The sequence below is a fragment of the Podarcis pityusensis genome (assembly GCF_964106645.2).
Source record: "Podarcis pityusensis genome assembly, chromosome: Z".
Taxonomy (NCBI): Eukaryota; Metazoa; Chordata; class Lepidosauria; order Squamata; family Lacertidae; genus Podarcis; species Podarcis pityusensis.
This window is the reverse complement of record NC_138044.1, coordinates 49,043,159-49,062,177: the sequence shown is the minus strand read 5'-3', so window position 1 is coordinate 49,062,177 and position 19,019 is coordinate 49,043,159. Positions and strand designations below refer to the sequence as shown.

Below are 19,019 nucleotides of genomic sequence, written 5' to 3'. Positions count from 1 at the left end.
CCCTTGGCATTTCTAAACCACCATCTGTCGCCAGTGTCTTTATATCTTTATTTCTTTCTTTTTTTTAAACGATGTAATGGCAACTTTTAAACTAAGGGGAAAAAATCAGTATTTGCTTGCATTCCTTTAACGCTTTTCAATATTTGGCAGATATATTTCAAATCCTTTAAATGACTTTTGTGCAAAAACAAAAAATGTGCAGATCCAAACCATAAAATTAAACACATCCAGACTTTTTATCAAAAATAAATTTACACCAACAGTTCCACAGCTAAGGACTGAAATACAACCCCACTTCAAACTTCAGCATAATATACAAACTGGGTTGAAAGGGGGGGGGGAGATATTACCCAATCTAAACAGTACCATAAATATATAATTGAAAACAAGTTTATAATTTTAGCTACCTTTTATGAAAAAAAAAATCACTCTGTACTGAACAGTACTATCTTTTTGTGAAAGAATATCTATAACTCAGTTATTTGCATATTAACTGGTAAATACGTATTTAAAATACATAGGGGTGGGGAAGAGGAATTAAACATGGTAATGCACTGCATGTAAATGTCTTTAAGAACGTAAGTGTATAAATATCTTACAGGATAGAACACCACCACACAAAACGCTGGTGTCACACACTTATACCTTCTGGTGAGGTATTTCATCGCATGCCACGGTATTCCCATAGGTCCCCTGCCCAAAACAAAGAATGAGCTACTTCCCCCTCCCGAATCTTACTGAAGAATGAAGAAATGATTAAATTAAGCCAGATTTCTATGTGTGTCCATTATTGCAGAAAGCCCCCTGCCCTTCATCTGTATTGCTTTAAAATTTTCTTTACCATGATGAATGACTATTTGAAATCCTGCCCTGAAGGGTAATACGTACAAACTGTACACTAAGCTATATCAGTCACTACATGTTAACTTGCAAAGCTAATGACATATTGCTCTCAAAATGTAGGTGATTACAGAGCTGCCTAAAACACTGTACCCATTTTTCAAAAGAATAGTGTTGCTTGGTGATGCCAACTTGGATAAAATATTGGGGGGAGGGTGCTCTAGGAAAGCCGTGCCCCCCATCATTGGTCACATGACATGGTGACACCCCTCCATATGAATGGCATTGCCAACCAACTTTGGGGGGCCTGGCCTGCTCAAATATTTTATCAGGGGCGCCGAAGGGACCTCGGCCCCTAGGAGTTAGCTCCTATGTTGTTGCAGGTATTACATTTACAGGGGCCTAAATAAAGACTACTATGGTGTTTGAGCAAGTGCTATAGCCACATCCTATAGGTTAAGGTGCTCTCGTATATTTTCCTGTAAAAAGCTGTTTTGAAGTCTAGTTTTAGTGACTCAGAAGAACTGTATCTTATGTGAACATAAAAAGAAACAAGACTCATCTCTGGAGAGTAACGAAATGTTGTTGAAACACAGCATGTGCACTTCCTATGAACTCAAGTGCATTCCATTGATCTCTGGTCAACCCAGATCCTGCGCGTGGAGATTGGCATTCCACAGGTTATATCTAGAAGCAAAGCTGCACCTCACCGTTTTTGTTTTTTGTTTTAAACTGGATTAAATAAGTGAAAACTACAATATTAAAAGTTGCTCTTTACAAAAAAGAATGTCCTGGAAATACAAAAAAGCATGTATACCCATCACAAAATAGTGGAATTAAGTCCTTTCAAATCTGCGATCATTATATATGTTGCAATGATCCAAAAGGCACAAGGAGCTCATGAACAAAGCATTGCCAAGCTTATAGTAGGTTTTGGTGGGCTATTACTGGGTCCATATGGAACAGCATCACTGATAGAAAGTTTCTTAGGAGGAGTCATTAACTGAAAACCTAAGGAGACAAACACAAGAAGAAAGTGCTCAGTTATATCCCAGCTAAGTAGTTAATAATTTATTTATTTTACAGACTACCAATCCATGTACACTGTTCGTTTTCCTCACCATCCTCACATTAATCCTCCCAGACTCTTTCAATCCAGTTCCACCTCCTAAGGTTGCTAACAGTGCTTTTTCCACTACCTTTCCTACACTCACACAGAAAGCAGGAAATGAGGTTACAGGCAATGCAGACAGACCCTAAAGAAGAACACAGTTTAAGAAATGAAACCCATATGCTTACTTCTGAAACTTCTCCATAAGTTTCTTCACCATCTTATCAGTGATTCCTGGACATGTTGCTTCTGCCATATTGATGCTTTTTTCAAGTTCTTCAATTGCTTTCTTCCTGCTTGCATTATTGGTGTCTTGCTGCTTAAGCTGAGAGGCAGACAAAAATGGTCAAAATTTTGCAACCTTTACTGTACATGCTTTGGATGTGCCTCAAACTGAAAACTTACCTCAGCAAAGACAGGAGTGATTATCATCGTTAAACAGCTCAGGGTTTTCATGAGATCTTGGTCCTGGAAAGTTAGGAGATACATTAATCAAACACTTGCTGACAAATAACTGAAATAAGTAGGAGACCAAGGACCAGTTAAAAATGGACAAGACTACATGAGGGGCTCCTCATGTTCACATATGTGCCTACAGATGTGTGGAGAAATGCTGGCATAAACTGGGCTGATAAGAGATATAGTCCACAGGGAGATCTGCAGCAGCAACTTTTCTTGCAGGTGCAAACTTGGGTACAGCTTATGGCTGTTTTTCCAAAGGTCAGTCCTGGAGGTGGCCCCCCAAAATGAAGAAAACAACAACTTATATGGACTGAAATAATCAAATTTATTCTCATCACAATGATTTTTGCAACTGGAGGGAGGGTCCAGTTACATTATGAATCAACACCCTGCTTTTCTTTTATCAAAATAGACCCAAAATAGCAGCAATAAATAACCAAAATAATATAAATGTATATGAATGAGGAAAGAAGAGAAAAGCTCCATTGGCTCCAAACTACGGTGTGTCCTCCCAATAAATAAAGTGGTGGACATACGGTAGGTTAAACACAATTTACAGAAGTGTTAGATAATTTTACACCACAGTTCACTTTTTTATTGCAGTCCTGATAATCCTAGTCTTCATTAATAAAAGTTGTAAGCATCACCACCACTATAACCATCGTTCTGATCCTCGCAACTGCAGAGATGAATTTGACCACCTGAAATGTAGTCAGTATTGCCAGGGAGCAAGGCTGTGTGTCTACAGAGGGGTGGGGACATTTCTGACTGCTTTACAAACACCAAGGGTCAGCTCTCTGCCCGTGGCAGCTTCCAAGGAGCTTAAAGAATAGAAAGAAATTCTGGCTGGACGTACTGTTCCGTTCTGCAGTTTCTTGGCCTCTGGCTTCTTCCGAACTGTAGTAAAACTCCATTCTGGGTGGGAATTGTTCTCCTTGTTGCTAGACTCCCTAATGGGGAAGGGAAGAAAATGACGAAGTTTTTAAAGAACTGTGCTACCACACCAGAGGTCTGCCATAGTTGAAACCCTTAAATATAAAATCGTGCCAAATGAGGAGGCCAAAATGCTGTAGGTTTGCTTCCAAAGTAGACGCCAATAAACTCTGGACAAACCTCTAAGAAATACTAGAATCCAAACCTTGCTCTTCCTCCACCCCCAGTCCATTTTATATTATGTATTTCAGTCGATTGTTGAATTTTACATTTTAAGTATTTATATTTTGATGTTGGCCGCCCTGAGCCCGGTTATGGCTGGGGAGGACAATATACAAATAAAATTGATGATGATGGTGATGTACTGTAAAAAAGGACAATCAGAAGCCCCATCCAGGTTCTTTTTGACTTGGAGCCAATAACAAAAGAAATTAACCAGTTTAGAGCAGCATTTTTGGTCTTTTGTGGATGTGGAGAGAGGCAGATACAACCAAAAGAAAACACAGCCCAATCAGATCTGTGACAAAAGTGACATTGAGTACAATGGCTGCACCTAAGATCTGCAAGGTCTATGAAAGACACTTTTCAGTCTTAGCAGAAGTATAGTAGAGGCAGGAATGCCTCGCCGCCCCCCCCCGGATTTATTCTGCAGCTCAACTTACCTCAACAGATTTGTGCCTTATTTATTTAAAAAATACATATTGATGGATGCCAAAGAAGGAGGTGGACCTGCCCTGCCAGACCTTTAAACTTTGCTGTGAACCATCTGCTTTTTGCTGGTTGAGAGAATGGTTGCTTTTTGAAAACACTGAAGTGTTGGACAATGGCAGATGAAGTTGATGGACTATATGGAATTGGCGGAAATGACTGGCAAGATCCGAGACCAGGGTGAAGAGTCGGTGGAAGAAGATTGGAAAAAGTTTAAAGACTATTTATGGAAATATTGTAAAGTTAAGGAATGTTAGAAAAATGTTGGAATGAAATTATATGGCTTTAGCAGAAATGTCATAAGGAATTAGGTATAAATAGATTAATAGAAAATTAAAGGAAAAGTATGGCAAGAATGTGTTAAGATAATTATAGAACAGAAAACAGAGTAAGATGGAAAGGAATTGCTGAAACAAATAATAGAAGTGGAATACAAAAAGGGAGGTGGGAGGAGGTCGCTGGAAATAAGTGAATGAAATATAAGATATTGAAAATGTTTGAGGTGTTTTTAAATTGTTTTTGTTTGTTTTGTTAGTCCATGTAACGTTTTTGTATTGTATTTGCTTTGTTTTTTCTTTTCTTTTTTGTTTGAAGTGTTGCTAAAAAAGTAATAAATATTATTTATATATATATAAAAAAATACAGCCCACAAACTTTTTTAATGGTGGGTCGCACCAAATTGTGGGGGAGTGTCTACCTTTTTTGCAGGCATAAACCCCTCAAATTGATGCCTTTTTATTTATAAATTTACAAATTGCTTCACAACCAAAAGTTACTGAAGTATTATTCCATTAAATAAAAGTTAGCTACAGAAAGATATCAAACAGTAGAACCATTTTTACAACTGTATCAACACCCCATAAGCCTGACTGTATACACTTCACAGAAAGCCTTCTTAAACAAAAATGTCTTCAACAGCCACCAAATGTCAAAGTGTTAGGTGCTGGTAACTAATTCCAGAGGACTGGAGTTCTAGCACTAAAAGTTCAGTCTACAGTGCATACGAAGCACACCCCTGGGGCATATGATATTCTTAGGAATGTCCCATCTGGGAGAAGCATAGTTTCCAGGCTCCCTACAGGTGACATAATTCTGCAGTAACCTGAAAGTGTTTCAGGAAAAGGAAGAGAGCATAAATGAAGGGGAAACATCCATACAATGTGACAAAGAGACACCACACTCATTGTGCTACAGTGGACACAGGCTCAGTCCTGAAATTCAGAGAGTGACCCTGAATGAGATCATGGCCTCTCAATTTAAATTTACTTCATTTATGAAAACAAATGGCAATTAAAAATGAAGTAAGAGGATCTACTGTGTGTGTATGTCTGCTGTTATCATTTGCTGTTCACAAAGTAGCTTTTGACCAAAGTAAAAATAAATCACTTGCAACTGGTTAGGTCATGGGTCAACAAACTAAGGCCCGGGGACCGGGACCGGCCCAATTGTCTTCTGGATCCAGCCTGTGGATGGTCCAGGAATTGCCACGTGGATCGGCGTAGGGATTCTGATCGTTTGGGCTGCACCATCCCCCCCCCCCCACACCATGACAGTGCTTCCTCCCTACCTCCTCCTGGCTTCTCCCCACCCTGCCTAGAGGAGGAAGGGGGCTGGGCTTTGTTGAGCCATGGTTAGCTGAGGGCCATTTTAAGCGGCCCCTCTCCGGAGCCAGCCCTTTCACGCCACTTGCAAAGCACAGGTAAGCAGCCACCAGGGCTCATCTGGTGCTGTGGAGAAGGGAGGGGAGAGTCATAGAATCATAGAATAGAATCATAGAATTATAGAGTTGGAAGAGACCACAAGGGCCATTGAGTCCAACCCCCTGCCAAACAGGAAACACCATCAGAGCACTCCTGACATATGGTTGTCAAGCCTCTGCTTAAAGACCTCCAAAGAAGGAGACTCCACCACACTCCTTGGCAGCAAATTCCACTGTCAAACAGCTCTTACTGTCAGGAAGTTCTTCCTAATGTTGAGGTGGAATCTTCTTTCTTGTAGTTTGGATCCATTGCTCTGTGTCCACTTCTCTGGAGCAGCAGAAAGCAACCTTTCTCCCTCCTCTATGTGACATCCTTTTTTATATTTGAACATGGCTATCATATCACCCCTTAACCTCCTCTTCTCCAGGCTAAACATGCCCAGCTCCCTTAGCCGTTCCTCATAAGGCATCGTTTCCAGGCCTTTGACCATTTTGGTTGCCCTCCTCTGGACACGTTCCAGTTTGTCAGTGTCCTCCTTGAACTGTGGTGCCCAGAACTGGGCACAGTACTCCAGGTGAGGTCTGACCAGAGCAGAATACAGAGGCACTATTACTTCCCTTGATCTAGATGCTATACTCCTATTGATGCAGCCCAGGATTGCATTGGCTTTTTTAGCTGCCGCGTCACACTGTTGGCTCATGTCAAGTTTGTGGTCAACCAAGACTCCTAGATCCTTTTCACATGTACTGCTCTCAAGCCAGGTGTCACCCATCTTGTATTTGTGCCTCTCATTTTTTTTTGCCCAAGTGCAATACTTTACATTTCTCCCTGTTAAAATTCATCTTGTTTGTTTTGGCCCAGTTCTCTAATCTGTCAAGGTCGTTTTGAAGTGTGATCCTGTCCTCTGGGGTGTTAGCCACCCCTCCCAATTTGGTGTCATCTGCAAATTTGATCAGGATGCCCTTGAGTCCATCATCCAAGTCGTTGATAAAGATGTTGAATAAGACCGGGCCCAAGGCAGAACCCTGTGGCACCCCACTAGTCACTCTTCTCCAGGATGAAGAGGAACCATTGATGAGCACCCTTTGGGTTCGGTCAGTCAGCCAGTTACAAATCCACTGAGTGGTAGCATAGTCAAGACCGCATTTTACCAGCTTCTTTACAAGAATATCATGGGGCACCTTGTCAAATGCCTTGCTGAAATCAAGGTAGGCTACATCCACTGCGTTCCCTTCATCTACCAGGCTTGTAATTCTGTCAAAAAAACGAGATCAGGTTAGTCTGACATCAAAGCATTCCTTTCTAGGTGCTCACAGACTGTTTGCTTAATGATCTGCTCCAGAATCTTCCCTGGTATTGATGTCAGACTGACTGGGTGGTAATTATTTGGGTCCTCTCTTTTCCCCTTTTTGAAAATAGGGACAACATTTGCCCTCCTCCAGTCTGCCGGGACTTCGCCTGTTCTCCAGGAATTCTCAAAGATGACTGCCAGTGGTTCTGAGATCACATCTGCCAGTTCTTTTAATACTCTTGGATGCAGTTCATCTGGCCCTGGAGACTTGAATACATCTAAACTAGCCAAGTATTCTTGTACTATCTCCTTAGTTATTCTGGGCTGTGTTTCCTTTGCTGAATCATTTGCTCCAAATTCTTCAGGTCGGGCATTGTTTTCTTTATCAGAGAAGACTGAGGCAAAGAAAGCATTGAGGAGTTCAGCCCTTTCTGTGTCCCCTGTTTGCATTTCACCATCTTCTCCTCTGAGTGACCCCACTGTTTCTTTGTTCTTCCTTTTGCTACGAACATACCCATAAAAGCCATTTTTGTTGCTTTTAACCTCTCTAGCAAGCCTGAGTTCATTCTGTGCTTTAGCTTTTCTGACTTTGTGTCTACACGTGCTGGCTATTTGTTTGAATTCCTCTTTGGTGGTTTCCCCCCTTTTCCATCTTTTGTACACATCCTTTTTTAATCTTAACTCAGTTAAAAGTTCTTTAGATAGCCACCCTGGCTTCTTTAGGCACCTTCCATATTTCCGTCTCATTGGTATTGCCTGACGTTGTGCTTTTAGTATCTCCCTCTTAACAAACTCCCAGCCATCATGAACTCCCTTTCCTTTTAGTATTACTGTCCATGGGATCTCACCCAGCACTTCCCTAAGTTTTATGAAGTCGGCTTTCTTAAAGTCAAGAAATTGAGTCCTAGTATGCTTGGCTGCTCCTTTCCGCTGTATAGTAAACTTCAGAAGAGCATGATCACTCGCGCCTAATGATCCTTCCACTTCTACCCCACTAACCAGGTCATCAAGATTGGTTAGGACCAGATCTAAAATGGCTGTTCCTCTTGTTGCTTCTCCCATTTTCTGGACAATGAAGTTGTCTGCAAGGCCAGTGAGGAATCTGTTTGACCTTATGCTCTTGGCTGAGTTTGACATCCAACAAATATCCGGGTAATTGAAGTCCCCCGTTACCACTATCTCCCTTCCTTTTGCATGCTTGGCCATCTGTTCCAGGAAGGCATCATCTATGTCCTCCGTTTGGCTTGGGGATCTATAGTAAACTCCCACAATGAGGTCACTGTTATTCTTCTCTCCCTTAATTTTGACCCAAATGCTCTCACTTTGGCTTTGAGGTTCTAAATCTTGGATCTCTTCACAGGTATACACATCCCTGACATATAACGCCACTCCTCCTCCTTTCTTGTCTGGTCTGTTTCTCTGAAATAGATTGTATCCCTCCATTATTACATTCCAATCGTGGGACTTATTCCACCAGGTTTCAGTGATGCCTATTATGTCATATTTAGTTTGCTGTACCAAGAGCTCAAGCTCATCTCGTTTATTTCCCATGCTTTGCGCATTAGTGTACAGACATTGAAGTCCGTTAATCATTCCCCCGTGACTCTTATTTAAGGATTTTTTCCTCCCACCACTAGGTCTGCGTGCTGTTTGCTCCATTTGGTCTATGACATTTGGATGATCATCTTCATCAATTGATAGACTCCTACCTTCAGGAGCACTGTCTCCCTCCCCCACATTAGTCAGTTTAAAGCCCTCCTGATGAGGTTTCTGAGATTTTTGGCAAAAACATTTCTCCCAACCGTTGTGAGGTGCAGCCCATCACTTGCCAGAAGTCCATCTTCAAGAAAGTGCAATCTGTGATCTAAGAATCCAAACCGTTCCTGTTTACACCATTTGCGAAGCCAGCTGTTCACTTCCACTATTTTTCCCTCTCTCCCTGGGCCACGTCGTTCAACTGGGAGGACAGATGAGTCGTGGGGGTGTATTCCCCCCCCCAAAAAATAGTCCAGCCCCCCACAAGGTCTGAGGGACAGTGGACCGGCCCCCTGCAGAAAACCTTTGCTGACCCCTGGGTTAGGTGCTGCTGCAAAGGGTCTCCTGACTTTCTGAGGATAGAGGCAGAAGAATTCAGAAGGTTGCAAACGGATGCTTCCAAGACGGCCACTTGTTTGTGCCTGGCTTTAACAACTATCCATGCAGCATGGCTCTCCTTCCAACTTCCAAGTTGCAGAGGTGGGCAGGGGTATTGATGCAGCTGTATGGCCGACATGCCTGGAGTGCCTCAACCTTGAAGACCAAGCTAGTGAGCCCTCTGACTTTTCCTACTTTGAAGCCAGAAAGGGTGGCAGAGGTTTATTTCCCACCGCTTCTTTGGAGTCTTACTGCCAAGCTGTGGCTAAAGCTGTCATTTCATCTTTCCTCTCTTCCCTCCAGGAAAAGGAGATAGGAGGAGCTGCACCAGTTGTTACTCAGCAGAGAGGTTCAGTGTCCTTATGCCATGTGCCATGCTCCCTGTCTCAACTTCCCACAAGACAGATGGAGGGGAGGGAGGAGTGTGTTCAACCACTACTTGGTTGTGAGGTTCAGACCTTGTTTGCCAAGCAGTAGCTGAATAACATGATGCAAAAGAGTGTTCACCAAGGACTGCATGCTTGCTGCTGCTCCAAGCCACGCATGCTTCCTCTGTCTGTTTCATGGGGGTAAGGGGATGCTGCTTGGCAAAAGAGCCAAAGGCATACCACTGAAACTTGCCTTCTCTCTGCTTCTCAGGTGTGCATGTGGGCAGGGTTGGCTCTCCAGCCATTCCTCGGCACAAGGGCTTCTCTGCAGAGCACTAACTGAAACCTTGAGTCTACTTGTCTTTTTCTCACTGGAAAAGTGTTTGTGTGCATACGTGCACTTCCTTTGCTGTTGGCTGGAGAAATATGCCTCTATTAAACTAGCTGAGGGGAGGAACCTGGTGAACATAAATGTTAGTTTGGCTAGCAAGTTTAGCCAAATACTGTAGACCCCTGGAATAGTAGTCTGAAGTGGTAGTTCCAACAGCAGACCATCTTGGCTGTGAGTCCTGGAAGACCAGCTCCCTGCCTTGCAGCCCTTTCTTCCACCTGGCCTGGGAAGGCGGGGCCCTGACTGACTCCGGCTACAAAAGCTGAGGTTGCTGAAGAGGCCACCTTGGTTGTTTCTAGGTGAAGACCTAGGTAATTGAGCCTGATCTTCCACAGCTGCTGCCCACCATGAACCACCATTGACAGGACTAGCAGCAACAACAGCAGATATGATAATATTTTATCTTGTTAATTATGCTATTTAAATGTGCATTTCATATTTGACTTCCCTAAGTAATATTTTCTTTTGAAATGTTTAAGATGGTTTTGGTTAACTTTGCTGCATTAATTGTGCATTCTGTAGTTTACCCCCTTTGTAATGTTTTAATTTGAGATCTTTAAGATAACATTTTAGTTTCCTGTTAATTATGTTGCTTTGAATGTATACTTCATATTTAACTTTCTTCAGTAATGTTTTGTTCTGGATTGTTTTATTTGATGTTTTGATATTTTTTCTTAAAAATAGAAAGCAGTATAAAAATAATGATAATACAGGAGCTGAACTCTACCCCCTCAACTCCTGCCACTGGGACAGCTCCCCTGCCCACTCCCCAATTCCTGGCAAATAATCAAAAATCCAGACTTACGAATCAGAACCATCAGAATCTGTTTCATCGCTACTATGTCCTTCTGCTTTCCACCTCTTAAATCTATCAATAAGCTCCGTCAGATATGAAGTCTTCTTGGCATTTTTCAGAATGAATTTGTGCTTTAGAAGTTCTTTCGCTGTGGGACGCTGTAAAAGACATGAAGTGGTAAATTGTTTGCAAGCAGAATGCAAAATGTTGACAATTATCTATAAAGGCCTCCCTTACCAGCCTGCCCGCTCCTTAAGATACACTGCTGAGGATTTTCTTTGGGTCTCAACTGTGACTGAGGTGTGACTGATTGGAACATGGGAAGGGGCCTTCCCTATAGCGATTGATCTGCTGTGCTAAGGATTCCTTTGTGGTTACCATACTTATTATTTAGATTGGTTTAATCTCAGGGGACAGACAGTAGCTCTGTGACAGTGGATCTGCTAGCATGCAGAAGATCTCAAATTTGATCCCTGGCATCTCCAGGTAGAGATGGGAAAGATTCCCTGCCTGAAACCCTGGAGAGCCGCTACCAACCAGTACTGAGCAAGATAGAGCAATGGTCTGGCTTCCCATGTTCATCAATCTGTTAGATTTTAGTCTTTTCCCCCCAACTTTTGTAAGCTGCTGAACATTGCAAATGTAGTGGAGTCTCCTTCTTTGGAGGTCTTTAAGCAGAGGCTTGACAACCATATGTCAGGAGTGCTCTGATGGTGTTTCCTGCTTGGCAGGGGGTTGGACTCGATGGCCCTTGTGGTCTCTTCCAACTCTATGATTCTATGATTCTAGTGGAAGGGCAAGATGCAGATATTTGCGAAAATAAATAAAAAATTACAATAGCTATAGTGCAAGTTGGCTCATTAGATCAGATTACATCTACTACCAAGCATTTTGTAATTGGATGGCAGTGCACTATTTGTCCAAACAACTCCATTCTCTTTATGTCTGAAAATTAGGTTTCTTTCCACTCTGCCTCTCCAAGAGCTCCGAGTAATCCAAAACTTTTCCTTACTTTTATGCCAACAAGCATTAGACCAATGAGAACGCTCAAGTTCTCTGCAGCAACTGTACGCATTAAAGCCAGAGCAGGAAACAGGATTATAACACAAACCACTGTGGTGCCTTTATTACAGAAGTCTTTTGGGAATAGATTCCTCTGAAGGAAACTGATGTGCAGACTGGAAGGGTTTAAGCTTGGATGACCTTCTGTTCCCTTCCAGGGTTTTCATTCCTTAACTGAACAGAGCATCCAACAAGCATCCAATTTGCCCCTGCAGCTCCACCCCCCAAAAAACACCCAGCTGATCTGATGCCTGGATTTTCTCTATTCTATTGTGTTTTGTGCATACTCTGTACGCTGCCTCCTCAAGTAGATTAATGCCGACCTTAAAAAGTTTGAGAAATCTGGAGACTTCCAGGAGGGAAGATGGCTGGCTAGTCCTCAATTGCTGACAGTCCCTCAACAGAGATAATTATGCAGCGATTAACAATAGCCAAGATGTAAATCTTCATTATTACACTCTCTCTTTGAATACAGGGAGATCAAGGGATTAACCTCAAATGCTCTGAAGAAAGGTGTTCTTCACACCAGAGACCAGAAAAGTTTTTGGATGCAGGATACATCTTTGAGTGAGGAACTGCTATTGTGTCCAGACACCACATAATAGCCCTGAATGTTAGCCCTTAGGACAACAGGTCAGCTAAACCTCCCTTCTTTTAATTACTTTTAAGATTGGGATCAATTACGACTGAAGTGATCTGTCTGCCAATTAATTTTCACCAAGAACATGAACTGAGTGTGAGATAAGAGGCATTAGCTAACATGCTGAAAACAAAACAAAAAGTATCTTAATTATTTGTGATTAAGAAAGATTATAAATGGATCAGATTGCTCTGCTTGTTAAGCATCTTCAATTTATATTACTTTTTACTCTCAGTCCTTTTTGTGAAGTGCTGGCTTCAGAAGTGAAACTACATTCCTGTGAGTGCGAAAGGAATGCACTTCTTAAAGAGACAGACACAAGTTTTCAAAATAAAAAAATCCTTCCAGTAGCACCTTTAAGACCAACTAAGTTAGTTCTTGGTATGAGCTTTCGTGTGCAAGCACACTTCTTCAGATACACTGAAACAGAAGTTGCCAGATCCTTCTATATAGTGAGAAGGTGGGGAGGGGTATTACTCAGAAGGGTGGTGGGAATGGGAGATAGCTGAGATGAGCCTGCTGACGACTCTTAACGACTGTAATAGGTCTTACAGGAAAAGGCAAGGGGTGAGAAGGTGAGAAATAGCTTAGTCATGTATAATGGGATAAGAATCCAATGTCTTTGTTCAAACCAGGTGTCTCCATGGTTTTAAGTTTGGTAATGAGTTGCAATTCAGCAGTTTCTCTTTCCAGTCTATTTCTGAAATTCCTTTGTAGTAAAACAGCTACTTTGAGATCTTGTATAGAATGTCCTGGGAGATTGAAGTGTTCTCCTACTGGTTTCTCTGTTTTGTGATTCTTGATGTCAGATTTATGTCCATTTATTCTTTGGCGTAAGGTTTGGCCTGTTTGTCCAATATAGAGAGCTGAAGGACACTGTTGGCATTTGATGCCATACACAATGTTAGATGATGAGCAATTGAATAGTCCCGGGATGGTATGTGTGATGTTGTTGGGGCCAGTAATGGTGTTGTCCGGGTGTATGTGGCAGCAAAGTTGGCATCTGGGTTTATTGCAGGCTCTGGTGCCAGTGTCCGTGTTAAGTCTGGTTGTAGAATTATTGTGGGTTAGGAGTTGTTTAAGATTGGGTGGCTGTCTGTAGGCAATGAAAGGTCTTCCTCCCAGAGCTTGAGAAAGAGAACTGTCATTGTCCAGGAGAGGTTGTAGATCTCTGATGATGCGTTGTACTGTTTTAACTTGGGAGCTGTATGTGATGACTAGAGGTGTTCTGTTATTTTCTTTTTTGGGTCTGTCTTGCAGCAAGTTCTCTCTGGGTATAAGTCTGGCTCTGTTGATCTGTTGTCTAACTTCATCTGCTGGGTATTTTAGTTCTGAAAAGGTTTGCTGTAGATCTCTTAGGTGGGAGTCTCTGTCTGTAGAATTGGAACAGATGCGGCTGTAATGTAGTGCCTGGCTATATACAATGGACTGTTTGGTATGTTTGGGATGGTAGCTAGAGGCATGTAGATATGTTTGTCGGTCAGTTGGTTTACGGTATAAGGTGGTGTCTATGCGCCCATCCTGTATTTTTATAGTAGTGTCCAAAAAATGTATTTCTTGCATAGATTGATTCATTGTAAGGTTGATTGTGGGGTGAAAATCATTAAATTTCTGTCAAAATAAAAAAATCCTTCCAGTAGCACCTTTAAGACCAACTAAGTTAGTTCTTGGTATGAGCTTTCGTGTGCAAGCACACTTCTTCAGATACACAAGTGTGCTTGCACACGAAAGCTCATACCAAGAACTAACTTAGTTGGTCTTAAAGGTGCTACTGGAAGGATTTTTTTATTTTGACTGTGGCAGACCAACACGGCTACCTATCTGTAATTAAATTTCTGGTGAAAGGTGTCCAGGGTCTGTTGACCATGTGTCCAGATGATAAAAATATCGTCAATGTATCGTAGGTACAAGAGAGGTTTGAGTGGGTAGGAGTTTAGGAAACGTTGTTCTAAATCTGCCATGAAGATGTTGGCATACTGTGGGGCCATGCGGGTGCCCATTGCTGTGCCGCTGATCTGAAGGAACAGGTCATCACCGAATTTGAAGTTGTTGTGGGTAAGGACAAATTGGCAGAGTTTGGTGGCAAGGTCCGCTGTGGTTTTATCTGAAATGGTGTTCCTTATAGCTTGTAAACCATCGTTGTGTGGGATGTTGGTATACAGAGATTCCACATCCATAGTAGCTAGTATAGTATTGTTGGGAAGATTATTTAAAGATTGTATTTTCCTCAGAAAATCTGTGGTGTCACGTACATAGCTGGGAGCACTGATGGCATATGGTTTCAGAACAGAGTCCATATAACCGGAGACACCCACTGTAATAGTGAAATTTTGTAACACTATTACAGTGGGTGTCTCCGGTTATATGGACTCTGTTCTGAAACCATATGCCATCAGTGCTCCCAGCTATGTACGTGACACCACAGATTTTCTGAGGAAAATACAATCTTTAAATAATCTTCCCAACAATACTATACTAGCTACTATGGATGTGGAATCTCTGTATACCAACATCCCACACAACGATGGTTTACAAGCTATAAGGAACACCATTTCAGATAAAACCACAGCGGACCTTGCCACCAAACTCTGCCAATTTGTCCTTACCCACAACAACTTCAAATTCGGTGATGACCTGTTCCTTCAGATCAGCGGCACAGCAATGGGCACCCGCATGGCCCCACAGTATGCCAACATCTTCATGGCAGATTTAGAACAACGTTTCCTAAACTCCTACCCACTCAAACCTCTCTTGTACCTACGATACATTGACGATATTTTTATCATCTGGACACATGGTCAACAGACCCTGGACACCTTTCACCAGAAATTTAATGATTTTCACCCCACAATCAACCTTACAATGAATCAATCTATGCAAGAAATACATTTTTTGGACACTACTATAAAAATACAGGATGGGCGCATAGACACCACCTTATACCGTAAACCAACTGACCGACAAACATATCTACATGCCTCTAGCTACCATCCCAAACATACCAAACAGTCCATTGTATATAGCCAGGCACTACGTTACAGCCGCATCTGTTCCAATTCTACAGACAGAGACTCCCACCTAAGAGATCTACAGCAAACCTTTTCAGAACTAAAATACCCAGCAGATGAAGTTAGACAACAGATCAACAGAGCCAGACTTATACCCAGAGAGAACTTGCTGCAAGACAGACCCAAAAAAGAAAATAACAGAACACCTCTAGTCATCACATACAGCTCCCAAGTTAAAACAGTACAACGCATCATCAGAGATCTACAACCTCTCCTGGACAATGACAGTTCTCTTTCTCAAGCTCTGGGAGGAAGACCTTTCATTGCCTACAGACAGCCACCCAATCTTAAACAACTCCTAACCCACAATAATACTACAACCAGACTTAACACGGACACTGGCACCAGAGCCTGCAATAAACCCAGATGCCAACTTTGCTGCCACATACACCCGGACAACACCATTACTGGCCCCAACAACATCACACATACCATCCCGGGACTATTCAATTGCTCATCATCTAACATTGTGTATGGCATCAAATGCCAACAGTGTCCTTCAGCTCTCTATATTGGACAAACAGGCCAAACCTTACGCCAAAGAATAAATGGACATAAATCTGACATCAAGAATCACAAAACAGAGAAACCAGTAGGAGAACACTTCAATCTCCCAGGACATTCTATACAAGATCTCAAAGTAGCTGTTTTACTACAAAGGAATTTCAGAAATAGACTGGAAAGAGAAACTGCTGAATTGCAACTCATTACCAAACTTAAAACCATGGAGACACCTGGTTTGAACAAAGACATTGGATTCTTATCCCATTATACATGACTAAGCTATTTCTCACCTTCTCACCCCTTGCCTTTTCCTGTAAGACCTATTACAGTCGTTAAGAGTCGTCAGCAGGCTCATCTCAGCTATCTCCCATTCCCACCACCCTTCTGAGTAATACCCCTCCCCACCTTCTCACTATATAGAAGGATCTGGCAACTTCTGTTTCAGTGTATCTGAAGAAGTGTGCTTGCACACGAAAGCTCATACCAAGAACTAACTTAGTTGGTCTTAAAGGTGCTACTGGAAGGATTTTTTTATTTTGACTATGGCAGACCAACACGGCTACCTATCTGTAACAAGTTTTCAAGGCAGAGACTTAACATGAAGACTAACTGAACCAAATGTGGCAAAGAGACTGTTGAACCCCTGCAATGACTGTTGTATCATGCAGCAATTATTGGATGAGCAACTAAAAGACCTTAGAACTGAGATGCATAAAATCTTGAACGAAAAAGGAGAGAACGATCAGACCAAAGAATACACAGGACCTTAGGGGAGAGGGGGATACTGATAAAGATCTGCCTGAACGTGAGAGTGGAATGGTAAAGTGGGAAGCAGCATATGATGAAATGAAAGAACTTCCACATAGGTGTCTGAAGGACTGAAACAGACAAACAATGGAGTTGTGATGCTGGAGAAGTGGAATGAAACCATTGATAAGCAATATCAAGAAACATCTTGAGATGGCAAAGATGGAGCCGAAAGAGAAAGGATCCTGTGTACAAGTTGGAGTGAATTCAGAGGAAAAAGCCATTAAGCCTCTGGTGATTCTTCTTAAAAAAGAATGGAAGAAACAGAAATGGAAGGAACTTTTTTTCCCTTTTCCTAATTTAGGACAGGAAATCATGGCCAACAGGAAATGGGATCAGAAGATCTGGAACTGGATGAATATGGAACTGGCTGTATATTAATGAATATACATCAAATAAATAACTATGGGTTATTATTCTAATAATAGATATTGGAATTTCTTGGAGATAAAAGCTGTCATACCAGACTGGAGGAAGACTATTCTTGACATTTAGTGATAATAACTGTAGAGCCACTTTTGGACTTTTTGCATGAAAAGGAAAATGAATGAACTTGAGATGCCTGGGGTTGAAGATTGGGAAAACGTCAATAAGCAGGTTGAAGAACAGCTGGATATTACCCTGGAATACAGCTGGATACCATCCTGAACACTTTGAAAATTTTGAACTCTTTTAATATACATAATTGACAGACGAAGAATCTGAAGTCCTCTTTATTTATTTCTCTCTATTTTTTTATATTTATTTCCAGTGTTTTCTCTTTTTCTTCCTTCTTCTATCTATTTTACTCTTGCTTATGTTGTGCTATGTTTTGGTTTTTGATGTCCTCTACTCTAGGTTAGGGGATGCGGGTGGCGCTGTGGTCTAAGCCACTGAGCCTAGGGCCTGCCGATCAGAAGGTCGGCGGTTCGAATCCCCGTGACAGGGTGAGCTCCTGTTGCTCGGTCCCAGCTCCTACCAACCTAGCAGTTCGAAAGCACACAGTGCAAGCAGATAAATAGGTACCACTGTGGCGGGAAAGCAAACATAGTTTCCATGCACTGCTCTGGTTTTGCAAGATGCAGCTTAGTCATGCTGGCCACATGACCCACAAAAACGGTCTGTGGACAAACGTCGGCTCCCACGGCCAGTAAAGCAAGATGAGTGCCGCAACCCCAGAGTCATTTGTGATTGGACTTAACTGTCAGGGGTCCTTTACCTTTACTCTAGGTTAGTGAGGGTACACATAGGAAGGTGATGGATGGAAAGTGAAAGACCCTGTATGAGAGGCAGGCAAGGCAAGGTAAGATCTCCCAGGGAAGGAGTCTGGGAGAAGAAAAGAAAGCTCCCAGGTGAGAGCTGAGAGGGTCCACCCCCCCCCCTTTTGTGTGAGACAAGGGTTAAGATCAACCTCAGATAGAGGGCTTTGTTACCTCTCCCCTTTTCCTTAGTTGTTGTTTTTTTATTTTTATTTAGATTAGTTTTTCATTGTACTGTATACTGAAAAGTTTAAACAACATTTTTTTTAAAAAAGCCTGCAGCACTTTTCTCTGCCTTTTCTTTTGCATAACAAACAATACTGCAAGCACCCAAGTTTCCTAATGTTGAAGAAGTGAAATGTTAACACTTACAAATGTCGGGTCCTTATTCAGACATGCATCAATAAATTCTTTAAAGGGTTTGCTGAAGTCCCCTATTAGGGTTGGAGGGTTGTTTTTGGGAATGAGAAAGAGAACTCTCATTGGATGCATGTCTGAGTTCGGAGGCTCTCCTTTGGCCAGTTCAATAGCTGTGATTCCCAATGACCAAATATCAGCCTGCAGGGAAAGAGGAAAGATAATAGTATCATATTTGTACAGCACTAGCTATCTTGAACAGTAAACTGGTAGCAGAAACTTTGTTTCCCCAATCATAGGCTTTAAAACTGAACTGATGCAAAACACACATGCACACACAAATAGGATCCTTGTGCTCCAAAGATATAACACAGCAACACTGAATAAATGTCTATCTGCATGGAGCAAGTATATTCCTTCAAGAGCAAGTGCTAATTGTTCAGCTTTCAATATCCTTTGTGGGTCAAGCTGACGACAAGTTGTGGAAGTGCTCACTCAGGAGGGAGGGGAAAGAACAGTTGGGTGTGATTGTGCTGCGTTGAAAAGAGCTTAACAGGAAGCCCAGAAAACTCAGGAAGTTGCAGTGAAAGAAGAGGAGTGTCTTGTTGCT

At 42.0% G+C, this 19,019-nt stretch overlaps 1 protein-coding gene across 2 annotated transcripts in view; it reads right to left on the bottom strand.

The window, feature by feature from the left end:
* Positions 1-212: 212 nt before the first annotated feature.
* STK26 (serine/threonine kinase 26) overlaps positions 213-19,019 on the bottom strand; it is a gene marked incomplete at its 3' end in the record, with an annotated part of 50,698 nt that continues 31,891 nt past the window's right edge. Inside the window, exons 7-12 of one of the 2 annotated variants that reach the window (XM_080990400.1) lie at positions 18,425-18,610; positions 10,743-10,891; positions 3,270-3,363; positions 2,357-2,419; positions 2,140-2,276; positions 213-1,851 (exon numbers count right to left, since the gene is read on the bottom strand). In XM_080990400.1, the coding sequence (XP_080846526.1) occupies positions 1,827-1,851; positions 2,140-2,276; positions 2,357-2,419; positions 3,270-3,363; positions 10,743-10,891; positions 18,425-18,610 (654 nt within the window). Of the gene's footprint in view, positions 1,852-2,135; positions 2,277-2,356; positions 2,420-3,269; positions 3,364-10,742; positions 10,892-18,424; positions 18,611-19,019 lie in introns of those variants that run through there. The other variant, XM_080990401.1, reaches the window with a different exon arrangement.